General features: G+C 43.2%; 1 protein-coding gene across 5 annotated transcripts in view; it reads left to right on the forward strand.

The window, feature by feature from the left end:
* The window catches only part of gse1b (Gse1 coiled-coil protein b), a 135,275-nt gene that overhangs the window by 98,881 nt on the left and 18,269 nt on the right, over positions 1–18,125 (forward strand). For 3 of the 5 annotated variants that reach the window (XM_077589248.1, XM_077589239.1, XM_077589256.1), the window contains one exon: positions 13,798–13,995. In XM_077589248.1, the coding sequence (XP_077445374.1) occupies positions 13,798–13,995 (198 nt within the window). Of the gene's footprint in view, positions 1–2,672; positions 2,889–11,989; positions 12,275–13,797; positions 13,996–18,125 lie in introns of those variants that run through there. The other 2 variants (XM_077589275.1, XM_077589266.1) reach the window with 2 other exon arrangements.

Raw genomic sequence — 18,125 nt, forward strand, 5'->3', positions numbered from 1 at the left:
TTTATCACTTGAAGCAAACACTAATCACCAGAAATTACTCAACTGCTAAAGCTTATTGGTGGCGAATGGGGAAGGGGCAGGACAAAATTAAACTAATTACTAAGTAAAAGACATTTTGACACGAGCCTGTGTGACTAAATTAACAGAAGGAGGCTCTGTCAGTGTGGGGAAAGCTGTCCAAGTGGGAGCGTGCGCACAGACGGCACGAAGCAGATCAGAGACGGAGGTCTCTCTGCCGCATCGTACCTGCTCGCTCTCACTGGCAGGCAGGTCAAATAGAGGTGAGGGACACACTAGCACTTGGATGAAAGACAAGACACACAGTCATTAGAACACACTGCACAAGTGCGTCCTTACACACATTTTAGAGTAAGGTCATGACATCTAAAGCACCTACATTAGCTGGGGTCAGTGGTGGGATGCAGTCAAGTAAAAGTAGTACCTATTTTTAAGTAGAGTTTTCACGTGTTTGTGCTTTTATTTTTAGGAAGACTTTTTACTTTTATTACCTAAAAAAAACGATTCAAAATGTACTTTGTCAAAATATTTTTGACTTATTATGGGTTAAGTGGTATTTTTTCTTGACTCGTTGACTGCCATTGTCATTCCCAACCTCCCTTTTCAAATGGATTGGACATCTATCGCCGTAAAATGGCAGTTAACGGGCTAAGTAATCTGTCCTATTTTACTTGAAGAATTTGAATTAGTATTATATTTTTTCCAGTCGGCTATCTTTACTTCTAACTAACTAGTGTCATGCAGGCTGTAGAACGAGCCCCACAATTTTTACTTGAAGAATTTGAATTAGTATTATATTTTTTTCCAGTCAGCTATCTTTACTTCTAACTAACGAGTGTCATGCAGGCTGTAGAATGAGCCCCACAATTTCTACTTAACAATGAATCCACTGCCATTTAAAAAGCTTCCACCTACTTCCTACTGAGACCTTGCCTATCTAATCCAAATATCCATCCCTGGCTTTGGGAGAACAGTCCGTCTTTAGCGCTTACAAGAGTGGCTTTGATTGCACAAACTGTGGACCCGATGCTATCTAATCCACAGTAAGACCATTGATGAACCAGGAAGGAGTTGTGAGGTTTTATGAAGCTTGTCGTTTGAGGCATTCAATATGTGCTCCTGGTTAATGCCTGTCCCCCTGTGGACAATTCACGTATTACCTCTCCTTGCTGTGTGTTTATTACACCGTAATTGATTGACTATCTTGACAAAAATATCATTTACCTGGCAGCTGTTGCTTATTTCAAATAGACGTGATTTCAATAGTTAATCTGGTTTAAGTCATCATTCCCATTATCTCGGTGCTTTCAGATGTTTTGAGAGATTTACAAGATTAGATGAGGATTTTCTCGGATTGATATAATGTACAAAATAGGAATAATAAATAAATAACAACAACAACAACTGTTATGAACAACATGGATTATGACTGAGAACCATTTCATAATATGAAAAGGTGATAATATAGTTGCATTTGCTTGTACTTCAAATATTTCACTCCTTGAATTTGAAGACAGATTTCATGGGAAATTATTGCACACTTATAGATACTGTGTTAAAAAAGTAGTCAAATCCCTGCAAGTTGAATTTTTTCATTTGTTTCTAAATATACAACTATATACTGTATGTTTAACTTTCACCAAATTTAAAATGTGGCTTTTCGGTACATATTGTGTGCCCAAATGGAAAGAACAAACCTGTTTAGCAAGAAAGTTGGAAGTAGATATACTATTTGCTTTTGAGCCATAAAAGGTGATGCTGTGGGCTTTATTTGAATATGATACGTTTACAGTACTGTGGATTCACCCTTCAGAGGACACTTTTATCTCATTGACTGCCATTGATGGCGCTAGGCGTCCAATCCATTTTGACTGGGACTCCCAGTCATAATGATTCCTCATCTTGTGCTGTGAATGACATCGAAAGATGAATATTCTCAACCATGTTTCCCATTTTAAATGAATTGGATGTCTAGCTTGTCAATGACAGGTTATGAGTTAATTTCTATGGAATTAGAAAGAAAATCTACTTTACAGTATTTTCGGGGCAATAACCTGAGTATATTGTTTTCAGTCATTGAAGTTGTAATTAATTTTGATTTAATTCATTGATTCATTTTCTGAACCGCTTATCCTCACAAGGGTCGCAGGGGGTGCTGAGCCTTTCTCACCTAACTTCGGGCACCAGGGAGTGGACACCCTTAATGCACAAGGGGAGAAAGGACAGCCATTCACAATCACACACGTACCTACAGGGCAATTTAGAGCGTTCAACCAGCCTACCTGCATGTTTTTGGATGTCGTAGGAAACCGGAGTACCCGGAGAAAACCCACGCATACCCAAGGAGAACACGCAAACTCCACGCAGTGAGGACAGACCAGAACTGTGAGGCCGATGTGCTAACCACTCGGTCGCCGGGTCACCCTTCTTTTTTGACGTAAAATAATTGAACAAAAGTAGTGACTTCCCCAATAATTGTGCACTTTGCTAGCAAGAAGTGTGTGGTTTAAGAAGTGGTCGCTACTTTCTTGACTCCATGTAGGAGGGGGCGCAGGGCGAGGTCAGTGTTTTGGTCCCGAGGGCGTGGCTTCGGGGGAGCAGGTGCTTATGACCCCGCCCCCTTGAGCTTGTCTGTCCGTCTGTCCGCCCCCCCGCCTGCGAGGAAGCCCCACCCACCGGCGCCCGGCTCGGCTCGGCTCCCAGCAGCCGGCCAGCTTCTCTTCTTCCTCTCCGCTCCTCGCTGGAGCTTCCTGCGTTACAACAAAAGTCGGACTATTCGACGGATGGATGTATCCGCGTTTCCGCTGCCATCGACGGCAGGAAGTTTGTAAATTGTTAACCCCGGAATTAGCCCGTTCTCGCTGTTTACGGTGAGTGCAAAAACCTTGCTGTGTTTGGAAGCCCTTTCAGGGGGATGTTTGGGCATGTTGTTTGCCTTCAACGAACATGCGGCGAGGGGTAGTAAAAGGAAGTCTGGAGGACATCGAGCAAACGGCAGTAATCTTTTTTTTTTAAATTTCCTTCCCTTTCAACCGTCGTCGAGCGCTCATTCTTTGCGAGAAGTGCGGAAGGGGAAGCAAAAGCCATTGCAACTGAAGCCTTTAGTTCTCGTGCTCCTTTCCAGACAATTGTCTTTTAAAAGCAGGTTAGCCTGAAGGGATGACCCCCATACCCCCCTCCGTCACAGCCACCCGAATTAACTTCAAATGACCGCAGGGCTTTTTGCGATTATTATGCAAAACACAACCGCGCGCCTTGCTTTTACTGAATGATCCTTTAATGTGAAGTAAAGTATGTGTATAGCTTTTCCACGACACTGGCTCGTTTCAAGCTCATGTAATTGTGCGTGCTCGTCTGGAAATGCATGTTGTTAAGATCCATTGGGTGCCTTGGAGTGAAGGATATGACCCTGTTTGTTGACGTGTGTTTAGTGTGTGCACGTATGTCCGCCCACGGCAGGTGGAGCGTGTTGAATCACTTCCCACGGGCGCGCCTTCACTTCACTTGAAGCGCGGGCACGCTCAACAGCTGCTTCTTGGGGCGCGCGCATGCCACTCATCGGGACCTCGTGCACGCTTTTTTTCTCCTCAAGTGCGGTTGGCAACACACAGCAGGCAAATACGCACTGCTGTTGCATCACTGGCGTACTACTGTCTAGTAAGTAGAGGTGCCAAGCATAAGGCCCGCGGGCCAGAAGCGGCCTGCCTGTGGTCCAATCTGGCCCACAGGGATGTTCTGACTGTCTTTGTGGCAATGTAGGTCATTCATCCTCTACATAGAAAATTAAATGATTTTATTAAATGTTTTTGACACAGGCGCTCTAAAAATCAAATTTGTAAAACTCATTTTCTGAACTAATGCCATATTTGTTCTTTCAGCCAATGGGTTAACAAGGAACCTTAAAATACCGAAAAACTGACAGGAAGCAACCTGAAAATGGGCAAAAATCCGTCATACAGGAACCAGCCTAGAAATTTCCCCAAATTCATTAGAAAATGATCCAAAATTTACAGGAAGTGACCTTTAAGTACCCTGAAATGATCAAGAAGTGTTTCAAAATTAACTCACTGCCCTTTGTCAAGGATATAGGTCAAATTCACTTAAAATGACTGTGGATACTTATCTTTCAGTGCCATTAAGTTACCTTTTTATGGCCAAAAATAAACCGGTCCGCCCCACATGAGATCAAGTTGGCAGGAATGTGGCCCCCAAAACAAAGTGAGTTTGATACTGTTGACTAATCATTTTTATTGTTGAACTGACAGACAAGGTGTATTGGAAAAGTACCGAAACAGGTTTCACACAATGTTACAAACCCAATCTCCTGAGTTTTAATTTGTTGTGAGTTAGCTCATCTGCATTTTGCCGTGTTTTGTGAGCAAGGGGTAGGGAGAATTGTGGCCGGAAATTGGGTTGTGGGCAATGTGTGGAGAATCCGACAGTTTCTGGCCAAGAACATCAATGTGCGGGAGAAACCTTGCTACCCGACTTGGCCTGTCTCAGTGTAGCTGTTTATACGCGTTTCCAAAATCAAGGACACTCCTTTTGAAGATGTGGATGCCATCAAGGTCATTAAAGTCACAGAGCTGAGGTAGATTCCTGACAAATTGTACCTGTACGTGAAGGTGTTACAGAGTAGGTCAGAAAGGTTTGTTCAAATCTTATCGGATTATTTTGAAGTGGAAAAGCTGTAGCTTACAGTTGGATTTGAGACATATGTTTTGTGATATTAGTCTGGTTTCTGACACCTCTAACTGTGCAGTGCTACCTTGGTTATCAAGTGCACTGACCTTTTTTTCACATAGTGACTTAATAAAAAACAGACTTAATTCAATATATTGTTGTGTATACATTCACTATCAATCATTATTATCAGGTAAGATAAAATGTGCATTTGAAGCTTTAGTCACTTTAGTGACTTTAGGTTTTTTCTGAGCGAAGATGGAATATTGTATTTTTCAGACCTTAAGTCGCATTATAGGGAGGGTTATTCTTTTTAATTTAGCAGAAACAAAGACCAAGCATACAAATTGCATAGAGTCTAGCATGAATAGCAAGATATAGCCCGCGAATGAGACTGAAATGCTGACATTGGTTTCCAAACATTTGTCTTGTTTTTATTGTTCAGTTTTAAGTGTATGTAAATGTGCTCATTTATAAAAGGGGAAAAAATATTGTCTGTCTGGGATTTCTCCTCAGATTTCTGCACTATAAGTGGATGATGCGATGCATGAAAAGCTGGCTTTTCCCGCTCCTGACGTGGCATTTCAAATTCGTTGAAGACGTTCCTTAACACCGTCCGTGTTTTTTTCTGAAGCCTTTTGTGCAGTTTGTGGCGTTGAGCTAGCCTGCAATGTGGTAAGGTGGTAAGTGTCTGGGGGCAAGACGGCAGCTGCTTTTAGGAGGGTGTCGGTGACAGTTTGTCTGTGGTGACAGCACCTGGTGCTGTTTAGAGAGTGATTAGCACAGTCCCAAGCATCGCCCTGTAGTGTTTACACAAGGAACCATGGAGTCAAAGGTGACTGACTTTGCATTTCCTTATCAACGGCACCCATTGATGGCTTTGAATAGCATTGACTGTAAAGTGAGCGAGAGGAAAAGATGGCCTTTTGCATGGCTTTGCATAGTTCCTCAATGGAGAGGACGGCATTTATTTTACTGGGAGAAGATCCCATTTGACTAGCATCTCAAAACATTGTCCTGAGATAGTATGCAGAAGGTTCCCCATGCAAACCACTCGTTTTGTCTGTCAGGGCAGCGTTGCTATGTGGTCTGCCTGTGGAATAATGGAGAAACCACTATAGGATGTTTAGGAAATGAAGGTTTTGCTTGGCCAAAACGCACTACTCTTTCCCCTCATGTCACCATTTTTGTTCGCCTCTCTCTAGGTTTTGTCTCTGTCTGGGATTTTGAGCCATTTTGGGTATTGTTTGGTGGCTTTACCCGCTTGAATGAAATGGTTGTACAAGCAAGTCATAAGATTTAGAGACAAACAAGACCGCAAGACAACCGACACTTTCCGTTCTTTAAAAAAATACAGCTTTGTGTTTTACATTTCCCAGTGTTGTCCATCCCTGCTTGTTTACTGGCCTCCGTGTGCTTCCTTTATAGACCCCCTGTCACGGACATGTGTCCTTGTGTGACTTCACGTAACAAAACTCACTCGTCCATATGTGGGCAGGGTGTGGTTAATATTTGCTTGCGAGGCAGTTAAGAATGGAACCTTCATTTGTTTGTCACACTTTACCTTGTGTTTTTGCAGCGTTACTGAAACTCCTTTTTTTTTTAAAGGATTAGTATTATTTTTTTTACAGAAAGCCACAGGCCAAATTTCCCCACTACTTAAGGCAGACCCAGTTTTTTTCTTGCTCTATTCACAACACCAAAGCATTTAGATACCTGTAGATATTGGTTGGTTTGTGTTAGCCGGCTTTTGTCGTGCCGTGGGGGCTGATAAGCAGTGGCTCAACAAACAGGGTAAGCAACATGAGCACACTAGATAAGGGAATGATACACACTCAACAGTGACCCATCCTTGACTACCTGCCCTCACCGATTTCTCATTCCCTATTATTAATGTGATCGTGCTCACTACATAACTTATATACCACTTGTGTACGCACATTTTTTTACTCGTTTGTCGAACCTAACATTGCGCTGCACATTGCTTTTTTTTTTTTTTTTTTTTAACAAAGACCTTTTCTACTGCTATCACGCCATCATTTTATCCTTCGCCCCTGGCTGTTTCTGCCTCTATCTTGCCTGAACATGGGTTGTCAGTTTGCCACTTGAAACACACACACATATACACCCCAGCCCCTTGTGACATCAGCTAAATCAGCTGACTGTCATATTGTGTGTTTGACTCAACACGCACACAAACTTTCCGTGTTCACCGTATTGCCTGTTTGTCTTATCTGGCTGCTGTTTGCACAGGTAGAGCTGTTCTTTTATTCATCACTGCTCATATTTAAACTAAAGCCTGGCGATAATGTGGTCCTTCATTCCATTTCTCAATGACTATATCATGTGTCGCTATTCATTAAAGACATGAAGGTCATGCTATTGAATTTATTATACATTTTCTATTGCACTTTTATCACACCTTGAGCATTAAAGAGAACATAAAAGTGTGGGATGTGTGTGTGAGATTTTAACCAAAATGTCTTTAGCATAATTGTTAAAACATTAATGAAGCAAATTTATTAAAGATCAAGCGGTTAGAAGAATTTTTGCATTTTAAAAATAAAATTCATTAATCACATCTCACATAATTAATGATGCGATATTATATTATTAGAATTTACTAGAAATGTGTCTTACAGATACGGTAGAGTTAACAAATTGAAATTGTAGGGTATCATCTCTTTAATGGGGTCGTGTGTCATGACAAAATTACAACCACCTTGTGCCACCACCTGTTTATTTTCCCAGGATGAAAAAGGTGGAGGCATTTTTATTTCAGGCGAACAACATTCTACAACATTCAAGCATTTGAATGACTTAATGTATTCAATTTTTTAATTTATTTCACACTTCACTTCAGGTGTGGAGTTGGAGAGTGAAATATCCGCTAACTGTAAAAATACTCAAATTGTGACTGCTCCTTTTAACGTGTCGCAGCCTATGTGTAGAGGATCACAGATGCATCAAACATGAACTGAACTATGCTCAACGGCATGCTTCTGTTCGACTTGTTTGCTTCCATTTAGGCGTTTGAGTTCACATGCTCAACATCTGTCACGTCTTGTTGCACTGCCACCTTCTCCTGCCTCACTCCAGCAGGTGCTTAAGAGACAAGGTCAGGGGCGCCTTGTTGCGGTGTAGATGATGACGGCGAGGACGGATGAGTCAGGAGTGGACTCCCTGCTTCCTCTCAGTCGAACAGCTGGGCTGGTGCTGAAGCTGGCCCCCTCATTAGGGGAGCAGCGGGGGCCGCGTCCCCCTCAGCGAGAAGTTGCCGAGAGAGCGCAGACAGCAGCCTGACTCCTGGGACTTGGACCATGTGAGCCAGAGAAGACAGAAGGCTCTAATGTGCGCGTGGTACTGCGTGCGCCTGCATATGTGTGCTTGCACCCTAAGCGGCGTTGTCAAGCGTAACCAGACTGTGCTGTCACGCACCCACGCTGGTGTCTTTGAGAACATAGCCACACACTCCTCAATGACATGCACGCTCACAAACACACGCAGCAACCTCTTCCACAGCCAGCATGTAATTAACAGACAGAGGAAATGGCGCTGTCGGGGTGGGTGAGTCAGATGTCGGGAGGAGGAAAAATAAATCACCTGAGTTCGTGGCTCCACCCAAGACACCGGTTCTCTGTGGAGAGGAAGGTGATGCGAGAGAAGAATTGCCGGCTGGTCTTTTGAAATGTGCGTTTTTGTTGAAAGCCGCTTGGCAGGCAGGTTGAAGTGGTGGCTGTGGTGGTGGTGGTGGTTGTGGTAGTGTGATGTGTGCAGTGTGACTAGATCAGCGCAAGAGAAGAGGTGAGGGTTGAACAATGAGAACACGAACACACTTAAACCTTCCTTACATATTGCCTTTGTGGAATGTGCGTGGTGGTGTATGTGTGTAGGTCTTTGACTGCAAGTGCTAAAGAGTGAGAAAGTGAGGTCAGAGGGAGATGTACTCTGTTAGCTGTAGCATGCATAATGGAGGCCTGCTGTATAATGACTGCCCTCACACAGGCAATGCTCGCTTCCTGATTCTTTTGCGCCTCCCTTTCTTGTTTCTCATTGTCTCCCTTCTCTCGCTTCAGCTCGTCAGCCAAGAAGCTACTGCTGCAGGATTTCCTTGATATGATTTCTTGGCCTTTGCCATCATGCAAATGAGGTGGCGTGCATGTGCTTGCAGGTGTGTGCGCATTTGCTAGCACGCAAACAGGCACATCCGTTTTTTCGTGCTAGAGGCTAGATTGCCCTGACATCTCATCTTTGAAGTCAAACAAACCCGGAACCCCCAGAGCAGGTTTATCCTGCCTTTTTGTGAGGGAGTGAGTGATAAACTATAGCAGTTGGAAAACAATACGCATTGCGGCGTCTGACAAGATCCAATTTAAGGGCCTCCCGTCATTATAATACAACACTTACTATTTTACGTAAATATGTACATTTAGCACGACTGGTCACATTACGCCTTAAAAAATAGAAAACTTGAGGTATTTGACCATTTTGATAGAATCCGTTGTGATTTTACTTAACCAGTAAATATATTGATATAGATCCAACAATATTCTAAGATTCGTTACTATAATTTGACACTCACAAAGTCTGATGTGATTATTGTTTTTCCATGTCCCTTCAAATCCCAAATTCAAATCTGATTCACTTACTTTACTTTTACTCTTACAACCTTCCAGCAATAATGTCAAAGTCCTCGCTTGACTCAAGTATTGTAAGTTGTGTTTTATTTCAAATTCAGTTTGGTACATGGAGGGGGCAAAATCATACAATCTCTTTATTCTTATTTCAGAAGGCAGTAGTACCCTTTTCTCATTGTTTATGATTACATTGACCACCTCACTTATATTCCTCTATGACACCCATGTTTTTAAAGTAAGACGTGTTCTTACATGCCCATGCCCCTTGGATAGCCTTGTCTGTAAAGCTAACAAAGCTGTTAGGTACGGATGACATGCTCTCATCACACTAACTCCAAAATCCCTCCCTTATGAGAGGCTGAGCTACTTAACGCTGGCTAATTTCATCAGGACAGGAAGCGAATCTATTCGAGAATGGAGGTTGTGCCTTACCCTACTCTTTTCCCCCCTTTCAATAGTTATCAAATTGTTGGACCTGAACATTCTTTTTGAACTTGCTGTCACAAAATGTTCCATGGTTACACAAAAACATTAAAACTTGTGTAGTTAAACCTCTTCCACAAACAAAGACAAGTTGGAAAAGTTCACATCATTAACTAGAGTCTCTAATATTCAAACGCCTCAAGCAAATGACTGGAAAAACTAGTACAGTGCACATAGTGCGTTTGTTCCACGAATACAGTGGGGAAGTCAACAAACACTAAGATTGTTGTACAATGGCTCGATTTGAAAACGTGTTTCGCTACCTTCCTTGCCAAATGTGGGAAGTCGGTGAATTGCAGTCATATTTGTGTGACCAGAATGAGACGGATGCTAAAACCGAAGTATGCCAAGCTTGTTAAAACTGAACTGAGCGGTGCTTTCACAGTTGGAGGCGGCGATCCTTTCCCAGTGTCACTTTGTTCAACTTGGCAGAGACTAGTTGGTAGACGGATGGATCTGTCCGTTGGGTTACCGCCGCTAGTTTTAACAAGCTGATAGGCAAATCCCTTTCTGGTTAAAGATTAACCATTCTCCAAAGCTGCCATGGCATTATCTCCACGCTGACCGGAGCAAAGAGGATTTATTTTGTGAGTGATGGAGAGAATACTGTCATCTGTATTCTAACCGCTAAAAGGTGCAACTGTGTGTTTATATGATGAAGAGGGTTAGTGATCTGGTTTACTCTGGCAATGTTAAAACTGTGTGTTTACTATATGTCATATAGTAGTCAATCTGTCTAGATCATGCATGTATTCATGTGTGGATCATTATGTACAGTAAATTCCATTTTTCAGACTTTTGTTTTCCCTGAGGATGTTAAACTACAAGGACACTAGGTTTGTAAAAGATTCCTCTTTAATAATTAGATTGCCAGTGCAACTGTTGAGGTTAAGTGCCATTCGCAAAGCATTACGTATCCACATCTTCTTGGACGCTTGTGTGTTATCTGGCACACAGTGTCTTCCCTCCTGTCTTGCATGTAGCTGGATTTAAAAAAAGCAAGGCTATTTACCAGTTAACTGGGAGATGACGCCATCTGCTGCACATTTCAAGAGCCGCCACACTTGGTGTATTACTGGACAGGGTTTGGGTACCATAATTTTGCATGGTAGTTCTATTTTTTTAATTAGTTTTGTAAAATAAGCATCAGTCATAGTGTTCATGTCACAGAAAAAGATAAACCTGATGCAAAAGGTGCTAATGGTCTTCACAGCAATGACCTCATCGATTCATGAAGAGTTTGAAGATCAAATCATTGGGATATTGGATTGTTTTGACAGTATATAACTGAGTCAAATCTATGATTGTGGTGTCCTCATGATAAGAACAGCTGAGGTGTATGATGATGAGGAGATAGAGCAAGAGCATGTCCTAAGGAACAGAGGAGCCCTTTAGGTGGCCTTTGGATCAGTGCTCACCTCCATTTTGCTGCAGCTCTGCCCCAAAGGTAGTGCCTTTCTGCTGTCATCTCTGTTACCCACCATCTCTAGCTTTTCTGAGGGAAAAAAGAAGAGACAGCAGGAAGTCACAGAAAATGACCTATTCACAGACTTGCAGTGAGAGCAGGGCAGAAGCTTTTCTTGTACTTTTCCCCAAAAAACTCCACTAGTATTATCCCCATAACAAGAACATATCTCAGTTTAGTTGAAGGAAATCCCCTTTTCCTTGGTTTCCATTGTTTTTTGTGCTGTCAAATTAGCTACGACGCACCAATTATGCCTATAAAGTAATCTTAATTTAGATCTCTCATTGTGGGCAGAGTTCCTAACACCATGGTTCCTCAATGCTTGAGGGCTCGTTACAGGCCACAACATGCCTTTTTTGTGCCAAGGAGGAAAGGGAATCGAACAACCCATAGTTCTGGATTTGCATCAATAGATACGCGCACGGCAAAGGGGTCAGGCGTGGCAAGCGGCTGAGCATCTTCTCCCGCTGTCCCCCTCCCCCAGCTTACCTTGGCAAGCCATGCATGCCTGTGTCTGTTATCTACAAATGGTTTAGGAATTATAGGTTGAGGGGTGGAGGAAGAGGAGGGAGAGTGTGAAGGAGGGAGGTTTATGTCTGTGTGGGTTGGGGGGACAGCGACGCGGGGGGGTTGAGGTCATGTGACATCGCAGCAGCTGCTAGGCTAAGAATTTCTGTTTTCTCACTCAGAGGGAGAGAGCGAGGACACGGAGGGGAGAGATAGGCAGCGCGAGCGCGTGCTGTGCGTTGCTTTGTTAGATAAGCTCCGAAGGGTCTTTGTGAGGGGCAGTACCAAAGACGGGGAGGCAGGCGGTGGGAGAGCAACCCGGACGGGCGGTCGAGTGGCGATAGATCGGAGGCGTGAGGGAGCAAGAGACGCGAGCGGGAAGATGGTGTGCGTCCTCTCAGTGGCCGCCGGTGCGCGCTTGTGTGGGCTAAATGTGAAGATGCAGACATGGGGGATCCAGGCGCTTCCGCTCCTTTGTGCAGTAAGGAACTACTACTACACTTTCTTTCTCTTTGCATTTTGGAGAGGGAGGGGGGTTTGCGATGAGTGGAGGTGACAGGAACCGGGGCCAGACCTCCGGATGTATGCTTGTCTGTTTGTTTGTCAAGCTTTATGCTCGTCCGTCTCCTTTCACCATGTGGCTTCATGTGTGCGGTCGCCCTAGTACAGCCTTCTGTGTTTTTTTGTGTCTATTCATTTGTACAGTTGACAAATATTCCATCTGACTTTGATTTTCCCGTTTAACTGACTTTTTCTGCCTTTTTAGAATTTCTCTGTCAGGAAGAGACTTAACTAAGTAGCATTAGAGGACCCGGCAGCCCTTCTAATGGCGCAGTGTGTATTGTTCAGCCGGTAGTCATTGTTGACTTCATTATTAATTGTGCACCGGGTTCACGTGGAGTGCACCGGGTAACTGAAGGGTTACAGGCAGGACTATCTGTGAGCCGTTGGAAATGTTATTCTCTCTTTCTCATGCATGAATCCACTGCTGTGTATGTGTCAGACACATGCGGGGTGCCGTGCCGCTTCCCTCCGGTGGGATATAATCTATTTTTAGCACACTCAGCCTGCAGGGTAAACTCAGATATAAAGCCCATTCATACAACTAAGTTCTTGACATTTTTGTTGTGTCAGTAGGTCATTCTTTTGGGTGCTCATTTTATGAAAACCATAAACCATACTAATATGAACATGAGTCGGGCATGCATGTGAATGTGTGTGTATTGTCAGAGCATGTAAGGCTATCACACGCCCTCCTGGCATTTAGGGATTCCACTGACTGAAGGGCTGTCAACGCGGTGTCACCTTTCAACACAAACACACACACGCACACTCACATACACGCACACGCACACTCACACACGCGCACACACACAGTAAGAAAAGAACCGCAGCCAACCCTTCATTCCTCTACCACTCTTTTCTACAAGATCTCAACCTTTTCCATTTTGCTCTTGGGCTAAATCTAATGAGCGCTTGACCTGTGATTATATTCACAGTCGACACGCTAGGTACCGCAGTTACTTAACTTGTGTCGCAGCAGTCGCCGTTCCAGTGTTGTCTATGGTCTCACCTTTTGACCTCAAGCAGACATGCACCCAGACTTTTACGTTCGCGGCTGGGAAGGTTGACCTGCCCTCGTAACCTCCAAACTTTGACCTCAAGCTATACAATGAATGGCCTCTGCCCCTCACACCACTAATCCCCATCAGCGCCAGCTGTCACTGAAACTCAGCACCATACTGTCAGGGTGCAAGAAACATTTTTTCGCGTATAAAGTAGTGAGGGATCACTTTGTCAGTGCCCTGGAAAAAAGTGTATCGGGAGGTTGAAAAGTAGATCTTGATCAAAGAAAGTTGGAGCTGATTTAAATGATATCAATATTGTCACCTATTTAAGTTATAAATGAGTGAATGTAACTCATTATCCTCTAAAAAGTTGACAGTTTTCCCTCAAAGCTCTTTTGAATAATGCAATTATTCTTTTTCTTCTTTTTATTTACAGGCATGAGCCATGAGCCAAAGTCGCCATCCATAGGAATGATTTCCACAGCAACCCGTACAACGGCGACGGTCAGCCCTCTCACCCCGTCGCCTCTTAATGGCGCCATCGTAGCCAATGGAAGCCCAGCTGCCCAGTCGGCTCATTCCGGATTCGCTGCAGCCCTCCGAAAATTGGCAAAACAGGCGGAAGAACCAAGAGGTAAAATCATAACACAAGAAGTTCGAGTTAGTTTTTGCATTGGTCCTACTTTATTTCCCATGTTCCCTCAGTTTCTCTTGGTTTTTCGTATTGATTGCAACTCCCACCATTGCTATAAATAATAAACAATAGTCTCTGCTGGCAAAACTCAAATATGACACCCAGCTTCATCAGTCAGCTCCATTTTTCTTTTTTTAATACACATTTAAAAGGACACAGCCAGCCAGCCAGCACGTGTTCCATACTTTGGCTCACAGGATCAAGATTTTTTTCAACAACTTGTCTCGTTGATCTTGATGAGGCTCTCAGTGAACAATCCACAGCTCACACAAGTTGTCGTCAAGTGCGCAAGATGACATACTTGAGCATTGCATAGCTAAGTATCGATATCTTGACAACGTTGCGGTTTGAATACAGAATGACAGCTTATATACCATGAGAGGTATATATGTACATATTGCAATGCCAGTATTTTTTCCCAACCTTATTGTTAATCTTAGCCCTTTGGAACTTACTTTACAGCCTAACTGCTTAGTGACTTTATTCCTTGCCATCTTTATTTATGGGCTTAAGAGAGGCCGTATGTGTATGTGCGTGTCCATACCGTACCTATCATGTGTGAAACCCCAGCTAGCATTCTATCCATCCTTACTCTGGATCTTAAATCTGCATCCTGGATGTCCCTAGACATATTGCTCCCCTGCAAATGATTTATTAACTGCTGATAGAGAGAGGACTCAGCTCTCATCACCACCTCCTCCCCTTCATCTCACTTCATGCCCGCAAACCAGCATGCATGCTCTATTACTTTCTACTTCTGTCTATCTCCGAAGTAGAAATCCTCTTCCAAAAGCTATTCCTGTCAGGATTTTCTTTAGTGTTTGCGTTTTTATTTGTTGTTGTTGTTGTTGTTGTTTTTATTGCTGTGACTTGCTTTTTGTATTCTTCCCATACTGCCACGATATGAGAATATGTCAATGTCAGGGTCAAGAGTTCTATTCTTTGTCAAGGTTAAAAACACAAGATAATTGCTGGTGCACCTTTATTTTATTAAAAGCACAGAAAAGCTGGTTTGCTATTTTTACGTCCTGCTGACTGTGCCGCCTGGCTGGTCTAGGATGTGATTTGCTTGTGAGTCAGCCATCAGTTCATCAGGGGCCACTCTGCTTGTGTTCTGTGCCATGACCCTAGGGTGGGTACAGGCCTCTCACCCCTAGAACTCTAGCTACGGCTGTGCCTTCTAAGATTGTATTTACACCCCCCCAACACACGCACACACACAAATAGTTGTCTTTCCAACCTTGCAAGCAAGCTGCAGCCTGTCATCTTTTCACGATCTGCCTGGACTCAATTTCTCCTGCTGTGGTTAAAATGACTTTTACAGCATACTGTATATGGGATGGTGTGACTCACCGTCCCGTGGCCTGAAGGAATTAGCGCGGTTTGAGTAATGCGATCACCGACGCTGTTTATGAGCTCACATGCAAAGCCAGACATAGGAATTGCCATTTGTCTGTGGCAAACATAATGAATAGTTCCGTGTACTGAGTGTTGTGCTGAAGAGAGGAGGTGATGGATAATGAGCATCAGAGTGGGGGGGCTGGGGTGGTACTCACACGCAGCAATGATAACACGCCGCCTTAAAAATCTCAGCCCGCTGATATATGATTAATTAGGCAGATTTGCGTTTAATCCTCGCAGTTGTTTCCCCCTCACACGCTTGTAGATTCATCATCAGAATTTCATCAATGGTTTTTTACCAAACGGTTATGCCCTTCTTGAAAATGGAGTGACTGCAGAAAGAACAAAGGTACACAGATAGCCGAGTGCGAGAGGAAAAAAAAGATTTCAAAGGTAATTAGCTGATTTGGGGAAACCTGAGATCTTTGTCAAATTGTGGAAGTGTTTGTAAAATGCGTGTCTTTACGCATGTGTCCGGAGGCTCTCCTCCTTTTTAGGAGCATGCTGGGACAGTGAGGCAGCGTGTCTGTGACCTCTCCATCTGGAGCCTGCCTGGAGCTTGCACAGCCTGCCTGTGTTGTGCATGTATCTTCAAGGCAAAAGCCTTCAGGCTGTGACTGTCACTGACACACTCACAAACTATCCCATTTGACACCATATTACCGCCCACTTTACTGCCAAACCTCCCTTAGATGACATAACTGGATTTGATTTTGATGCTGCATTTAACAGCAATGTACACTTTGTACAGTCAGCAAAAGACAGAATTTCCTTGGTTTACCCCTAATTTTTGCTTTTTCCTTCCCTGGAACAATTCCTACTACACTGCATGAATCATCAACCTTTTTTTCTCTGTTGAAATGAGATGAGGTCAATGGATGAAGGAAAAAGCTTCCACGGGGAACATAGCCCATGACAACAGCTTGTTTTGTTGTTTGTCATTTATGTGTGCACGCATGTGTGGCTCAGCTTGAGCGGTCAAGTGTGGAGGAAGTCTTGGAAAGCAGAGAGTTGGAATGGAGGACACCATCCAGAAAGAAGCTTCACATACTAAATCAAACAGTCTAGGACTCCGTGCTCACATTGTCTAATCACTAATTCTCTCCCACTCCACTTGGCTTCTTTAGATGTGATTTGTATATTCATTTTAGAGCCAAAATACTGATAAGGGTCAAATCTTTTTCCAAAATGATAAATCTCTTCACACCAAACATAACACAAACAACATCACGTATTTAAAGCTTGTTACTCAGCGTTACATAGCCAAGGTTATTCTTACAAATAAGTTTGTACAACTGTGCTTTCACGAGTTACAGGGAAGATAATTTGAAAATGTTCTGTTGTTTTTCCCAAAAATTATTAAATTGACTGGTGTACACGTCTACCATTATAAGGTACAATGTGTTTTCTTAACAGTTGTCCAAGTACCACCAGTGGTACCCAGATTCTCTCTACATTTACAGAATTCAATGTTCATACAAATGTATTTATTTAGTTATTTTTCAAATATATACATCTACTACCATGTAACTGAATCCTTAAGAACATTACTATTTTTTTTTCAATGCAAGCACAGTGTTCATGTATAAACGGTTGCCTATCAAACCAACTAAAACCTCTGCCTTTTTTTCCCTGAACTACAGGAATGTATTTTAGAATATTGGCGGCTATTAATGGCAATATGAATCCAATTCATCTTAACTGGGAGGACTGATAGTCAATGCTGATGTTTTAGTGTCATTCATGGTGTGAAATGTTCAATATGTTTTGACTGGGAGTGGCGGTGATCATTTACTCTATATTGGTTATTGGAAAATGGCAGTGGGTTGCTAGTCATCATGTTGATTGTCAAATGAGTGGCAGCAATATTTTGTCTATATATATTGTTGTTTTAGGGTTGGATATTCTTTTATCCAATTACCAGTTTTTTTCTTGGTTTCCCATCACTTAATTATTTAGGGCTCCTCTGCCTCCTTGCCAATCTTTTCTGCTTTAACACAAAAAAGGAGGAGGCAACAGAGGAGATGAGAGGAAGGCTTGGGGCAGACAGACGGGAGAGATAAATGGAGTGGAGGTCTGTTGCTTAGCAGTACAGTATCATTGTGATCAGTGCTCCCCTCCGCTCATCTCTGCCTCTTCTCTCCTTCCAGCTTCATTTGTTCCCCCATCCTTGTAGATTATTGTGAGTGTGCATATGTGTGGTCGGTGAATAGGCTGTGACACAAGAGCTGTATTAAGAGTACCTTCATTGCCCAGGCTGAGTGGGCAGCTATTGATTGGCCAAGTCTTGTAAGGGAAAGTAATGGCTCTCCGAGGTGAGAGGGGAGGATTACGTTACTAATTGCCTTTGTGTAGACGAGATACGCACACCAACACAGGGCTCCACGTTTTATCTTTCTGCTCCACTTTTGCGTTACCTCACACCTCCTTTGCACTCTGGCTTTATTTTTTCAACCTCAGTTACCACCCCTGTCATTTCCCCCCCTGCTCATTTCTCACCTCAGTCTGCTTGCCAAGAACACATCCCAACCCCACCTCTCTTTGTACTATAGATTTTCAGATTTCTGCACCGTTGCCTTACTGGCATTATTGATTCCTTCCATTATTTATATCACTAGTCAGAATGAGATGTTAAAATCAGTCATTTCCCTGACCGCGCCCAACATGAG

This window comes from Stigmatopora argus, chromosome 2 (genome assembly GCF_051989625.1).
Source record: "Stigmatopora argus isolate UIUO_Sarg chromosome 2, RoL_Sarg_1.0, whole genome shotgun sequence".
In the NCBI taxonomy this organism is placed as follows: Eukaryota; Metazoa; Chordata; class Actinopteri; order Syngnathiformes; family Syngnathidae; genus Stigmatopora; species Stigmatopora argus.